Here is a 15,796-nt window from a genome sequence, read left to right on the forward strand (position 1 = left end):
TAGGTGAATTGAATGAATTTCTTATTGGTGTTAGAAGTTTATTGCGCACATAATTATATAAAAGCATATGTACGCAGTCTCTTTTTCATATCCACCTGTACTGGCTTTCCGTAAGCCAAAAAGCCTTAAAGACTTGCTGGTGAGAGCTGATTTATCATCTTAATCAGGCTCTTCGTCTGTGTGCTCTTGCTACGGATGCGAAACGAACGATGCCCGAATTGCAAGCAAATACTGAATACACAGGCTTTCAATAGTCACTACACTGGTACGGAATATACCATATTATGCAACGTTAATTGTTAAATGTTAAATGCTGTGTATCTCCTAGTGTAAATGTGGAAAACAGTATGTAGGTGAGTCGCCATTTCATAAACGTATGAATGGCCATCGTAGCTGCTATGACCATGAATACAAACAAGACCTTCCTCTTAGTCGACATTTGAGATCCCTTGCATGGCCACAAACAGAGCTGATCTTAATCGACTGACCGTTTAGATCATAGACCACAACACTGTTTGATCTAGGGATAAACTTTAGCACCAAATGGGATCAATGAAAAGGTGTAGTTCTAATTTGCGCACTGATTTTCGTTTGGGTTACTAGTTTATTGCTACTCAGTCTCTGTTGCTATTCCTTTACCTTTATCAATTCTAAAACTCTAGAATTATACCAGTTTAAATCGAAGGGTGCTATTCATTTAGGATGTTTAAGTATGCAGTCACGTTTATTTAGTATCTGTTGTAAAATTGCCTAACCTGCGTCTTTTTTGTTTGTCTTGTACACTTTCTAGGCGTTTATGCATTTTTCTATTGTGTACATGTATCGTTAATCGTTACGATCCAGCGCCCTCGTACGAAAAATCGTTGACTAATATCTAGACGGTTTATATATTCATATATATACATAATGTATATGTAAAGTGATTCATGAAATAATACATTTTTTTAATAACACGATTTAACATTACAACACAATTCAAACAAATCATTTTTTTCTGCAATGTTATATATTTTTCATATGTAACCTTGATACAGCGTCTTCCTTTCTACAAATAACAGGTAAGATGTTTTCAGTATACTTTTCATATCATTGGATGTTGTCCTTCTTTGTACATTTGTAGACCCATATTCAACGCATTTTTGTATTTAAACCAATATCTGTGCTTCAACTTGATGCTATACGACACATACATTCGCCTGCCTTTTTCACATTATGATACATAGGTTACATCAATTAACATCATGCCCACTGTATAAAAATCTAAGCTTATGAAACGTGGGTCATGCCGACAAATCACATAAAGTCGTTCTATGTGAATCTTCGATCTCAGAATTAGCGTTTGTAGATGTAATATTTGGAGCCATTATTGGTTTCAATTGTCCGTCAACTTTATCTTTCACTAGTTTTGTGCCTTTCACCCTTTTCCATTTCATCCGTCTATTCTGAAACCAGACTTTAACCTACATACAAAAATAAGAAAACTTGAATAACTTAAAGGATTAAAGAACATTATCCATAACATGACGTTGCAATTGTGTAAAGAATGCTTTGTATACAATCTATTCTAAGGTCATTATGTTAGGCAAAGTTGACTTTAAATAAATTTGGCTATTTATTATAGGTATTTTTGACATATAGCTCTTCAACGGTTTCGGTACTTATCCATCTTCGGATTTCAAATGTTTGGCTTTGAGCGTTCCTGATGAAGGTAAAACCAGAAAAGCGCTTCGGACGCAAGAAATTTTTGAAGCGTTTTGTTTTCTATTTTTTACTATGACGTTTGCATTTGACACATTTTAGTATTTGTATGATTAAGGAATGCATGTAATATTAATTTGTTTCTGTCTTTAAAAAAAATAACATCAAAAATGTTGTGCACTCTGAATAACCCGCGTAGCACCATATTTTTTTTTATGTTATTTCGAAAAGACGGAAATATATTACATTCACGGTCACATAACAAAATTATGTCTATGAGTTGATAGACAAAACATTATCAACCAATCAGAAGGCGGTTTTACCTTATAAACAAGTAACACTTCATGAAAGTTGACAAGAGGAATTATACCTATATAATTCTAGTATAACTAAATGATGGTTGCCGTGACATAACGCTTGAGTTGTATCCATATTTACATCTTTTAAGTTGCTTGTTTTCATTAGAATTTGTTATTTTTGTCTTTTTGTCTTTATAGACCTTCTTTATAGTTACTCATCGCAAAAGCATACTATGCTCTAAACTATAAACGACAGACACACAAATGACTCCATTTTCTGATATTTGCAGCACAACAACAACACCAAATATGACTCTACAGATGCAGAAAAAATTTAACTCAAAGACACATTCAAATTTGCCGACAGCCCGCTGCACGTAATGGACGCAAGATATAATTGTATACAGTCGTGACATATCATGAAATAAACATATAACACAGTTTTAATCAATTGGGATTATCATTCACAAATCATATGTAAAATAGGCTAGCATAGCAAAATATTGGAAGCTGAACGTTTGATAAATTACCCCTCATTGATATCAAGGCCGATCAGGAAAAGTGTATCCGGATCAATGCCCCAGCCTATCTTATGATAATGAGGTCTGACCTTGTCAGTTCATTATAAGAAGAATAATGGAGTTGACTCGGTCCATACGACGGCTAGAAAGTGAAGGTACCACACAAAAACCACCTCAAATATGACAACAACTCAGCCCTCCAGATTGGACAGCTCAACATCGGCTATACTGATTCGAAACGCAGGAAGTCCAAACATATTATTATCGACTTAATTTATGGACGACAATTAAGTTTCAACCTTTTTGAACCTTTTAAAAAATCTAATGCTTAGCTGTCACTCTTTACGCCTTTATAGATGATCCCGGAAATGCAGTTTACGCAGTCCGATACGGATCAGATACGGTTGCATCACGGTTTGATTACGAGTTTTGACGTATATAACACGGGTAATGATATCTAAAGTATATTCTTGGTGTAAATAAATAAAAAGCCTCAAATTTGGCAGTGGTATCAGAGGTAGCAAGATCTCATCTTTATTTTTCTGTCATTATATCTATGGTCCTCTTTATAATGCTTATTTTTGTCCCGAGATTTTTGTAATTAAATTTTAGATGCAGGAAACATTATTTGTTGGTATTCAACAATGAGATATATTACTTCCACTTCAATAGATTTCTGTGATGAATTTATATTTCAGGGTATTTTATTTAGATATAATGGTTGAATTACATAAACCCAGAAATCATTAGCAAACCAAGGTCGTAACGCATTATTTAGTTTGATAGTAAATTGCAGGATGACTGTTTTAATCTTGAAACTATGCTGTCATTGTTTGACACGTACAGTATGTAGCAAGTATTTTGAATTATAGTTGTGAAGTTTGGGGAAATCAAAAATTTGATGATATCGAACAAGTTCAAATGAAGTTCTTAAAACGTATAAAGGTGAAAGCATCTACTGTTCATTATATGATCTATTGTGAGTTGGGGCGATACCCTATTTTTATAGAAAGATATTGTCGAATGTTAAAATATTGGTTTAAGTTATTGTGTACTGATAACTGTATTTTTAAATGCTGCATGTTATGGAGAAATGCCCGAGAGATGTAATAAAACACCAAACGACAAATATAACTGGGCCTGTCGAATCAGAGATATATTATACATGTATGGGTTCCAGGATGTATGGTTATATCAGGGTGTAAAACATGTGGATTTTTTTTAATTGAATTCAAAGATAGAGTAAAGGGTAGCTTTCATATTGAAATGAACTCATTCTTTGAAGATTCGTCAAAATGTATGTTGTATACGTATATGTATGTATTCGACCCCAACATATTACAATTTTATTTAGATCATGCTGTTAATTATATTTATAAACCATTGTTATTTGAATAATTGTTTAAATGTAAATATATTCCACTGACGTAATTGAATATTTGTAATATTTGTATTCTATATATATAAGGTGCGTGTGTACGAATAAAAGGTTATTATTGTCAATCGTAGGCTAGTTCCATACCGGACAAAATCGGTTTTTGCCAATGCAAAGCATAATGAATTCAAAGTGATGTAGCGACGGTTTAATTATTTTTTTATGAAAAATAATTTCTGATGTCAAACGTTTTTAGCATAACAACAAATTGATGTATTCGTCACTAATTAAACGATTTGAAAACCTTAAAGATTAGTCACATTACGCACAGGTAATTTGCTCTTCATTGTAAATGAAAATTAATGTCCCTCATAAGGGAGATAACTAAAAAAGGAATCTCTAATAACAGGGTCATTTACGGGAATTGGCAAATAGCCTATTAGAGGAGATAAAACAATAATTTAAAAAAAGAAGATACTCTTAAATTGACAAAAGTCCACCTAATAAAGTACTAAAGATTTTTTTTATATGTGAATAGAAATTGATAACTGTATAAAGTTTGTACTTACTTGTCTTTCTGTGAGATCCAAAGCAACTGCTATCTCATACCGTCTTAGTCTCGTCAGATAATTATGTACTGCAAATTCTTTTTCTAATTCTCGTATTTGGTGTTTAGTAAATGCTGTTCGCTCTTTTCTCGGCTTTACAGATAAATCTAGTTTATATGGATCACTGCTGTCTAAAAATGATAATTGTAGCGAATTCAGTTGTTAATCAATATGATAATATCTGCTATTATCTGGTCTCAACAATACTTATTGTCAGGTTACAACTTATTTTATAAACAACAGGTAACAAATTTGAAATTCATTTGACAAACTAAGTGTTTTATAATGTCCGTTCTGATTCAACTGTATTATTAGTAACATTTTGACTATAAAAAGAAAAGTATGTCGACATTAGGGAGAAAGGGCACAGAAGAGGGTGAAAAGTGAAGGTGAACTGACAAAAAGGGAAAGAAATTTAAAGAAATTAGAAAAAGGGTCAAGATTAAAGATTGATGACTCATATTGTTTAAGGCTGTACGGTGGCATATGGTTGTTAAATTCTGTGTCATACTGTATCTTGTTAATAGTTGTATCATTGGCAATCACACACCATCTTCTTTTTTTATATTGTCGTACATATATGGCTATCGTCAGAAAAGCTATAAACTGAAGATTTCATTTATGAAAAGTATTTAGGAAATAAATGCATTCTTAAAACTCAAACGACTTAGACGATTCATTAATTTGTGTCGTTTTTTTAAATTGCCTATAAAGTTTTTTTGTTTATTTTTAAGGATCTTTTTCGGGGGAGTCATGATCTATCATTGTACAACAAACACACTTTCTCTTCCATTTAATTACAATAAATACCCCTTTAAGCTTTACCAATATAATTTCGGCAAGTTTTGTTACAATTTTGTTTTCTCGTTTATTCCACACAAACATCAGTCTAATTGCTTAATGCCATTCGGAAGTAGGACAACAGACTAGTTACTAATTACTAAAATGTCCCATCGAGAATGTGTTGTATTTATATCCTATCCTTCAACAAAAACTGTTTGGGAGCGATATTCAAACAGAAATTAATTACGTTTGGGATGGTTTTTCCATCATATTTTTCGGTTATGGTTGTAGAGTTTTCTCACATCTCTAAATAATGAGAAAACCAGTCCTATAGGGACTTGTTTTTGAACGGTATGTTGTTTTCGCGTAGAAATACAGACCACACGTGCAAAGAGACTGAGGTGTAAAGATTTGTTTTCATATATTCATATTCAATATGTAAAACAAATTATTGAATAAATACCTTTACTGTTACGTTTTTCAGAGATACTAGTTGTCGGAACAAACACAAATTACTGCGCACTGTCAGTAACTGTAGTTATCTTATTTTGAAATCCGTTTACCATTACTTTTTCTTTTCTTAAATGTATCATGAAAGAAACCGTAGTTCAATGCGTTAGAGAGTTTTCAATTGTGTTCATATGACGGCACATACAAATTAACACGACTTTCTCCAAATCTTTGAAAAGAAAGGATAAACTTTGTTTAGATATCGTCTAAACTTTTTAGAGAAAGAGATTCCACCACTTTATCTCGTGAATAACGATAGTTCTGCACTCTCGACGGTTAAATTTAAATATTCAATAAAACAAAGCTTGGCAAGCTTCGCGTTTTAAGTTTTAAAATCAAACTGTCTCCAGTGGCGATATATCGTAACAAAGTTAATCTATATATCTATATAGGTCACCGTCCGACCTCCAAAAATGAACAAAACCAATAGTACTATATAGTAAGCATTCGACCCCGATATAAAAATAATCGTATGTAAAACAATTCAAACGAGGAAACCGACGGCTTGATGCATGATAAAAAAAAAAACACCGAAAAACACAATTTCAATCACTAAATTACAGCAAGGCTTCTGACTTGGGACAGGCACATAGAGAATATGGCAAGGCTAAACATGTTTGCAAGCGCCCAATCCTTTACTTATCTAGGAGAGTATAGTGTAAACAGCACAATATAAAGTATAGACACAAACTGTAAAACCTCGTTTGAAAAATCTTGATTCAAATTTAATATCTGCATGAAGCATACACACAAAAATTAACTAACAAAATAGCAAAATGTCAAAGGACTGATCTAAGAGTACTCACAGTTATTAAGCTAATTCACAAATTTTACAATTAATAAATAGCCTGATAATAAATATATTTATAATAACTCAGAAATTTGGTATATGGACTACTATGAAAAAGTATTAAGATCTCAGAGTAGAGCAGTAAATAATGATAAAGATTTTGATTTACGAACATCAATTGATAATAGCTTTATTGGAAAGGTGAATTTAAAATTTTGCAAATTAATTCTAGGTGTAAAACAGCAGTTAACATTGCATCAAGGGCATAGTTAGGAAAATATCCAATAGATGTATATGTAAAGGTTCAAGCACTAAAATACATGGTAAGAGCATCTAACACAGAAATTAATCCGTTGTTATATGATGCAAATTGCACAACTAAACTGTTGGATTAAACAGGAACCTATTCTTGGTATACTTTTGTAAAAAAATCAACTCATGAAAATAATTTAAATATATCTGATATATACAAAATATTGACTTTATAAAAGAAAAATATAAAATGAATAAACACTTAGAAAAGAGATTATGCAAGAAAACTATAAAAAGCTGTTCTTTAAAAAATTAAATTCTTTAACATAAAATAATAAATTATTTCAAATTCTTTATTTAGTACGATGAACTTTACAGTTCATCGGTGTAAATACAAATTTGCATAGTAAACAAGTAAACAGACCGAGAATGTTCATGTAATATTGTCTCTGATTTTAAATGCTTTAAAAATTATTTTTCCTAAATTGGTTAACTGTTTGATGTTCTTTTAACTTAAAAGTTCAAAAAATTTAAACACACTCGGTCTAACCCAGTAGTATTTCTTTATGATTTTTTCTCTAAGAGCCTTATATTTCGGACACACTTAGATGAAATGGAATTCGTCTTCAATACACTGACGGCAAATTGTACATAAACGACGTGACAACTCAATGTTTTGGTAGCGTCCAGTTTCCATTGCTAATGAATGAGAAGAAAGTCTTATTTTTGAAAGAGCTCTTCGGTACACAATAGGAATATATTTTGTCAAATTTCTTTGTATACGGAGCTTAAAATACAGTTATTTGTTGACATAATTTTGAACCAATATTTAAAAATTTGGATTTTCCTTTTAACGATCACTCGGAAGTCTTCCTAGTTCCATGTATATCATTGCAGAATTTGTAGAATGTTTAACACCAAGTTGTCTTTTGCAAAAATGCAAATGGACTTTTTCGACATCATCACCTTTAAAAAGTTATAAAAACTTCGCATGCATAAGAAATTACACTACCTACGTACACATCAAATAGAGACAGGATAGTTTGAGTATTTAAATGGTAATTCCTTAACGTAGATAACATTGCAAACATTGACTTTCGACCTTGTTCTTCCAACTTCTTCTGTGTAAATATAAATTTTCCATTGAATTTTAAATTAAATCCTAAGTAATAAAAGTCATTGACCGTCTCTTAACTCTCATTGTTGTAGAACCATCTCTCATCATCCTTAATAACACCTCCGTTTCGAATCACAACTACCTTAGTTTTGTCAATGTTAACTGTTAAATCGATTTTCATGGTATATAGTTTTAAAGAATTCAGCATTGACTGCAGACCTTGAACGGTTTCCGAAAATAACACCATATCATCAGCACACATTAGAAGAAAAAGACTTAAATCTCGCATTTCAAGCGGAATACATCCATCGATTAAAAAGAACATTTCACAGTCATTCACATATAATGAGAAAAATATAGGCGACAAAACCTCGCCTTGTGGTAAACCGATTTGACATTCGAAGAATTCAGAGTACGAACAGTTAAAACGAACACAAGACTTTGTTACTTCGTAAAAAGAGCGCACAACTGTCAATAACTTACCACGGATTCCTACACGTGAAAGCTTCATCCAGAGTTTTGTACGATTAATACTATCAAACGCTGTCTTGTAGTCCACAAAACAGCAGTACAGTCGTTTCTTGTCAGATAATGTTAATAAGAGAACGCAATACAAAAATTGCAACTGCTGTGCCATGACTTTGTCTAAATCCAAATTGTGCGTCGCTGATAATGTCGTTTTTACATGCCCACTTTAGTAGTCTTTGGTTTAAAACAGCAGTAAACAATTTGGCTAAATTGCTCAAGAGGCTTATTCCTCTGTAATTTTTTGTAAAGTTTATGTTCCCTTTATTTTCATAAACCGGTATGACTATTGCTTCGCACCAATACTTTGGAAAGTGTCCGTTCTCGAGAACAGCGTTAAATAACTCTACTATAAATGGAATCAAAAAGTCGCAAAGTTCGATGAGATATTCGTTAAGCAAGAGGTCAAGACAATGACTTTTACTTCGCTAAAATAGACTAATAACCTTCTCAACTTCATTGCTTGTTATTTCAGCATCTAATTCATCGAAAACACAACAATTACTTTCATCATGCAGTTGATGTATTGTCCGAATCCAAATTCATTTCCAATCCAAGATTTTTGAAGTGCTCATAGAAATCGTCTAATTTCAGATTACTTTTAAGGGTTTTCTTTTTTGGCATAAAATAATTTTGGGTTTGTTTTGCGGATTACACTAAGCATGCATGTCACCTTCTTGTTTCATGTATTGGCGTTTCAGATAACTTTCCTTTAGTTTGTATGTTTTCTTGCACTCATTTAATGTTTTATGATTACTTGTAGAACTGTTACTGTAAAACGCAGTCAATGCCCTGGTGTAATTTCGTCGTAAAACTTTCAATTCATCTGAAAACCACGGTTTATCAAAATTCAGTTTTGCGTTTTTGTGACCAGATCTATGTCTTGTGGTAACTTACAAAATGGTCCAGCAGTAGTCAAATCGCTTCCGAAAAAAACTTTCCACACAACTGTCTATATCGGCATCTGATGATAAGTCACAATTTTCAAAGCACGAGTTTAGTAGATCATGATTCACACAGAAAGCCTCACGAATCTCGGATTTATTTTCGTTTTTCCACTTAATTACTGTTAATACGTCATTTCCTGGTATACCATTAGATCTGTTATTGACTGTTGTTGCTTGTACGGAGTCAAATTCGAAGTGAAATGGAGCATGGTCCAAAAATGTCGTAATACCACATACAATAAACTTACGAATCAATTCAAATTTTTTCCCCTGTTTAATAAGATAGTCATTCACACTAGTTCCGTTCGCACCACAGTATGTAAAACCGGTTGCGCAGCCTTCGCTATGGCGTCCATTAATCCGGATGATTTGCACAAAGAAAGTAATTTTAAACCCCATGTGTTAGTTTTAAAGTCAGGATTTACTCTTAGAGAAAGTTGTGAATCGGCTGAATATGAAGTTAGGTCAACAAGAGAATCCGGCAAGTTGTCTTCTTTTATGAAATCGTCATACGTGCTTGTCCGACTATTAGTGTCCCCACAAATAAAACTAATTCCTTTTGTTGAGTAATTTTCTAAGACGGATTCCAGGTCTTCAAACAAATCATTTACATCTTACTGTTTGTAGAAAACCGGGGTCGTGTCAACAAAGCTGTCCTAGGACTAGGACATGTCTTAGGATGGTCTTAGGACACGTCTGGGTCCTAAGTCAGGTTAACGAAAGTCTCCTAAAATAAGATATGTCCTAAATTTGGTCCTACAGTTAGGATATACAAATAGGTGTCTTAGGATAGTCCTAAAGGTTACAATTTCCTAAAATTTATTAAAAACAACAAATATAGCACAAACTCAATACTAAAAATACTAATACAATATTAAACTATCATACTGTTATGACCTCTGTTATTATAATTGAATTAATACATCATTTTTTTCAATACTTGTTAAAGATTCAATTGTATTACATTTAATTATTTCGTGCTGTTTATTTTGATCTAAAAAATACTATCATTATAAACAACCTTTTTTTCGACTAACCAAAACGGTGCAATATTAATTTAAATATGGGAAAAAGTTTACTTCTTTTTTTTAACTAATCCCGATTTGATACATGTAATGAAATCGAGTGGACCTATGTACAAAACTAGTTTATGTAATAAAATTGAAGCACGAATATCGCATTTAACAATGTTTTGTGATTTTGTTCTCGTATTAAATTTATTTATATGTTTTATCATATTTAATAATGTATTTATTGGTATTACGTTAAAACTTTTATTTTGCGTTGTTTCCATATAAGAGTAGATACTAAAATACCATTAAATCTATGACATAGAAATCTCTACATATTTTTTTAATTAAATAAATGTGTTAGGATGGTCCTATGACCATCCTAGTTAGGACTGTCCTAAGACAGCTTTGTTTTACATCCTAAGGCATATCTCGGACACGTCCTAAGACCATCCTAAATAATGTCATCAGACATATCTTATGACATAGTATCCTTGGATACTTTCAATGACACGGCCCCCGATTGATACGGCGGAATATATACAAAAACTAGGTATCTATCTTCATCATTTTTCAAAACAATTGATCTGTCGATTTTTATAACTATAATAGAGTCTTTTATAATTTCCGCATACAAAGATTTTCTGTTCTAAATGTTTTTTATACAGGAAAACCATTCCCCCAACTTGAGTACTTTTCGAACGCATACGCGGTACAATGACTGGACAACAGAATTGGTCCATTGTTAAATTTAATTGTTTCTTCACCCAACATTCACTTTAAAAAACTATATCATATGTATTCAGAAAGTTAACAAATTGGTCGTTTTCAAGTTTTTCGCCTAGACCACCGTTTATGTTCCAAGATAAGATTTTGGTGGATGATTTATCTATAGTAAAATCAAAAAGAAATATGAAACTGAGCCTTAATTACTTAGAGAGAATAACTTTGAAATAACGTTTATGTCAACATTGTTGTCTAAATAAAATAGATGATGAAGAACATTTTTTATTTACATGTATAAAAAATAAAGATTTGAGATTTGAATTTTTGCAGAAAGTTAGGAATATCTATTCTGATATAGATGATATGGATAATTTGGATAAATTGGTTTTATGTCTTTCGTGTCCTTCAATTATGCAGTATGCTGCTCCATTTGTTAAAAAGTCATGGTCACTGAGGAGGATGGACTCAACAACTGCATGATAGATACTTATATGTATATAATGTTTTGTTCGTTTGTTGTTATTTTTGTATGATGTATTGTGTTGATTTATATATGCCTTCAACCCCATTGGTGTATAAATGTGCATGTGTATAAAAAAAAAAAGTATAATCGACGTGTGTTTGTATGTTTGAACGAAAAGCAAAGAACACAATAAGGAAATTTAAAACTTTACAACGGAAAATAATCACGAAAAATATCTCAAACATGACTTTTTTTTGTGATCTTTAAAATTCAAAAATTGCTCCTAACTTGCAGTTCATTTTATCATCTTTCATTAATCTTTTTTTACTTTCGTCAATTTTGCTATATTTTTAACCTTATGTTAATCAAATCTAAAGTTTGGCTAATCTTAAAATAAGAAAAATAATACAGAAATATTGACAAGCATGCATTTTTGCGTAGAATCTTTTGAAGTGGTAATTCCCAAGTGTTAAACGCTTCTACGATTTGATGTGAACAAACAACATCTATCTTTGTGTTACTTTTGTTTTTCTTTAAGTTAATGTGTTTACCTGCTTGTTACAGCTAAATAAATTTGATCCAACTTGAAACTGCCATTTTATAAAATACTTCGACAAGTCTGATTTATCGTGTGTTCATTTCACTAAAATAATATTCCCAAATGAAATAGATAAGTTATATAAATATGTTAAAAAAGAAGCATTAAAGAATTAATTACAAAACCAGAGCTGCAATGCGTTATCTTTCATCTAAAATATGTGTCGGATATGAAAACTTATAAATCTATTTGTCTATACAAACACCTGAATACGGATAATTTTAATTTCTGTTTCGTTTCTGTAACAAATAAAGTAACAGCTCTTTTTATTCGGAAAAAAAAACTACAAAAATGGCGTTTATGAATTAAAAAAACTGACCCTACCTTTGTTCGGCTTCCTAAGAAATTGCCGGCGTTTTGCATTTGCGTCGATCTGCATTTCATTTGCGCCGATTTTTTCTTTCATTTGCGCCAATTTTTTTTTTCATTTGCGCCTATTTTTTTACAGGTAAATAACAGGTAAATTACAGGTGAAATGATATAAGAAGATGTGGTATGAGTGCCAATGAGACAACTCTCCATCCCAGTAATGTTATTTTCATTTATCATTAAAGACCTATTCTGTTAGCCAGTTGTACATATGTGATGGATGAATTGTCATGCAATCATAACATGTATATAACTGTTGTCTCCTGCTTAAAATCTAGAAGTAAAAACCTAATATAAAAGCACTTTGTTTATACTAAAATGACGAAAATATATGTACAGCATTCAAATCCATAAAAACGGAATACATTCAAATCATAAATCTGTTCTTTCCGAGTATCATATAGGCAACACATCTTTCTTATGATTTCGTCTCTTCTATTTTTGGCGTAAGTGTCGATAATTTGTCTGACATACGTACTGGTGGGGGCATTTCTAGAGATAGCATTTTCTCACAAGGAAGCTTTTCAACCAAGAGTTCCAAATGGTGAAGTTGAATTCATCCCTTCGTTAATTTTATGGACGCTATCACGAATTGGTTTACCGTTATGCCGAATGTGCACTTGTACGTTGTTTAAGAATGTATGACATTTGTCATCAGAAGGAGCGGAGCGTCAGGCAATGTCAAACGTGAAGCAGTCATTGATTTCATTTAGGGAAAGGAATGGCAACCCGAAACATTGGGATAGCCATTTACCAATTTCAATGTCACTTGATTTGTCTTTATACTCTCTGCTCAGCCAATGTAAAAGTATGAACTTACCCGTAACTTACCTGTAAATCCAATTAGGAAAAAATATCAAATCGGCGCAAATGAAACTAGAGGCTCTAAAGAGCCTGTGTCGCTCACCTTGGTCTATGTTCATATTAAACAAAGGACACAAATGGATTCATGACAAAATTGTATTTTGGTGATGGTGATGTGTTTGAAGTTCTTACTTTACTGAACGATTTTGCTTCTTACAATTATATCTATAATGAACTTTGCCCATTAGTAACAGAGAACTATATTTGGTAAAAATTTACATAAATTTACCAAATTAAAGAATATTGTTAAAAATTGACTATAAAGGGCAATAACTCCTTAAGGGGTCAATTGACCATTTAGGTCATGTTGACTTATTTGTAGATCTTACTTTGCTGAACATTATTGCTGTTTACAGTTTATCGCTATCTATAATAGTATTCAAGATAACCAAAAACAGCAAAATTTCTTTAAAAATTACCAATTGGAGGGCAGCAACCCAACAACCAGTTGTCCAATTCATCTGAAAAAGGACAGATAGATATTGACTTGATTAACAATTTAACTTCTTGTCAGATTTGCTTTAAATGCTTTGGTTTCATAGTTATAAACCCAAAACTGCATTTTACCCCTATGTTCTATTTTTAGCCGTGGCGGCCATCTTGGTTGAATGGCCAGGTCATCGGACACATTTTTCAACCGAGATACCCCAAAGATGATTGTGGCCTAGTAGTTTCAGTGGAGATTTTTGTAAAAGATTACTTAGATTTACGAAAAATGGTTAAAAATTGACTATAAAGGGCAATAACTCCTAAAGGGGTCAACTGACATTTCGGTCATGTTGATTTATTTGTAAATCTAACTTTGCTGAACATTATTGATGTTTACAGTTAATCTCTATATATAATAATATTCAAGATAATAACCAAAAACAGCAAAATTTCCTCAAAATTACCAATTCAGGGGCAGCAACCCAACAACCTATTGACCGATTCATCTGAAATTTCAGGGCAGATAGATCTTGACCTGATAAACATTTTTATCCCCATGTCAGATTTCCTCAAAATGCTTTGGTTTTTGAGTTATAAGCCAAAAACTGCATTTTACCCCTATGTTCTATTTTTAGCCGTGGCGGCCATCTTGGTTGGTTGACCAGGTCACGCCACACATTTTTTAAACTAGATACCCAAAAGATGATTGTGGCCAAGTTTGGATTAAATTGGCCCAGTAGTTTCAGAGGAGAAGATTTTTGTAAAAGATTACTTTAATTTACGAAAAATGGTTAAAAATTGACTATAAAGGGTAATAACTCCTAAACGGGTCAACTGACCATTTTGATCATGTTGAATTATTTGTAGATCTTACTTTGCTGAACATTATTGGTGTTTACAGTTTATCTCTATCTATAATAATATTCAAGATAATAACCAAAAACAGCAAAATTTCCTCAAAATTACCAATTCAGGGGCAGCAACCCAACAACCTATTGACCGATTCATCTGAAAATTTCAGGGCAGATAGATCTTGACCTGATAAACATTTTTATTCCGTCAGATTTCCTCAAAATGCTTTGGTTTTTGAGTAATAAGCCAAAAACTGAATTTTACCCCTATGTTCTATTTTTAGCCGTGGCGGCCATCTTGGTTGGTTGACCAGGTCACGCCACACATTTTTTAAACTAAATACCCCAAAGATGATTGTGGCCAAGTTTGGATTAATTTGGCCCAGTAGTTTCAGAGAAGAAGATTTTTGTAAAAGATTGCTTTAATTTACGAAAAATGGTTAAAAATTGACTATAAAGGGCAATAACTCCTAAACTGGTCAACTGACCATTTTGGTCATGTTGACTTATTTGTAGATCTTACTTTGCTGAACATTATTGCTGTTTACAGTTTATCTTCATCTATAATAATATTCAAGATAATAACCAAAAACAGCAAAATTTCCTCAAAATTACCAATTCAGGGGCAGCAACCCAACAACCGATTGACCGATTCATCTGAAAATATCAGGGCAGATAGATCTTGACCTGATAAACATTTTAACCCCATGTCAGATTTGCTCTAAATGCTTTGGTTTTTGAGTTATAAGCCAAAAACTGCATTTTACCCCTATGTTCTATTTTTAGCCGTGGCGGCCATCTTGGTTGGTTGACTGGGTCAAGCCACACATTTTTAAAACTAGATACCCCACTGATGATTGTGGCCAAGTTTGGTTTGATTTGGCCCAGTAGTTTCAGAGGAGAAGGTTTTTGTAAAAGCTAACGCCGGACGACGGACGACGGACGACGGACGACGGACGCCGGACGCAAAGTGATGAGAAAAGCTCACTTGGCCCTTTGGGCCAGGTGAGCTAAAAATGAAATCGGCGCAAATGAAAGAATGAAAAATTTCAAAATCGGCG

The 15,796-nt window shown here is 32.6% G+C and overlaps 1 protein-coding gene across 1 annotated transcript in view; it reads right to left on the reverse strand.

Moving 5' to 3' along the window:
* Positions 1-929: 929 nt before the first annotated feature.
* LOC134708026 (homeobox protein MOX-2-like) overlaps positions 930-15,796 on the reverse strand; it is a 36,026-nt gene continuing 21,159 nt past the window's right edge. Inside the window, exons 2-3 of the mRNA XM_063568268.1 lie at positions 4,463-4,632; positions 930-1,460 (exon numbers count right to left, since the gene is read on the reverse strand). Coding sequence (XP_063424338.1) covers positions 1,281-1,460; positions 4,463-4,632 — 350 coding nt within the window. The 3' untranslated portion in view covers positions 930-1,280. The remainder of the gene's footprint in view (positions 1,461-4,462; positions 4,633-15,796) is intronic.

This window comes from Mytilus trossulus, chromosome 2 (genome assembly GCF_036588685.1).
Source record: "Mytilus trossulus isolate FHL-02 chromosome 2, PNRI_Mtr1.1.1.hap1, whole genome shotgun sequence".
NCBI lineage: Eukaryota > Metazoa > Mollusca > Bivalvia > Mytilida > Mytilidae > Mytilus > Mytilus trossulus.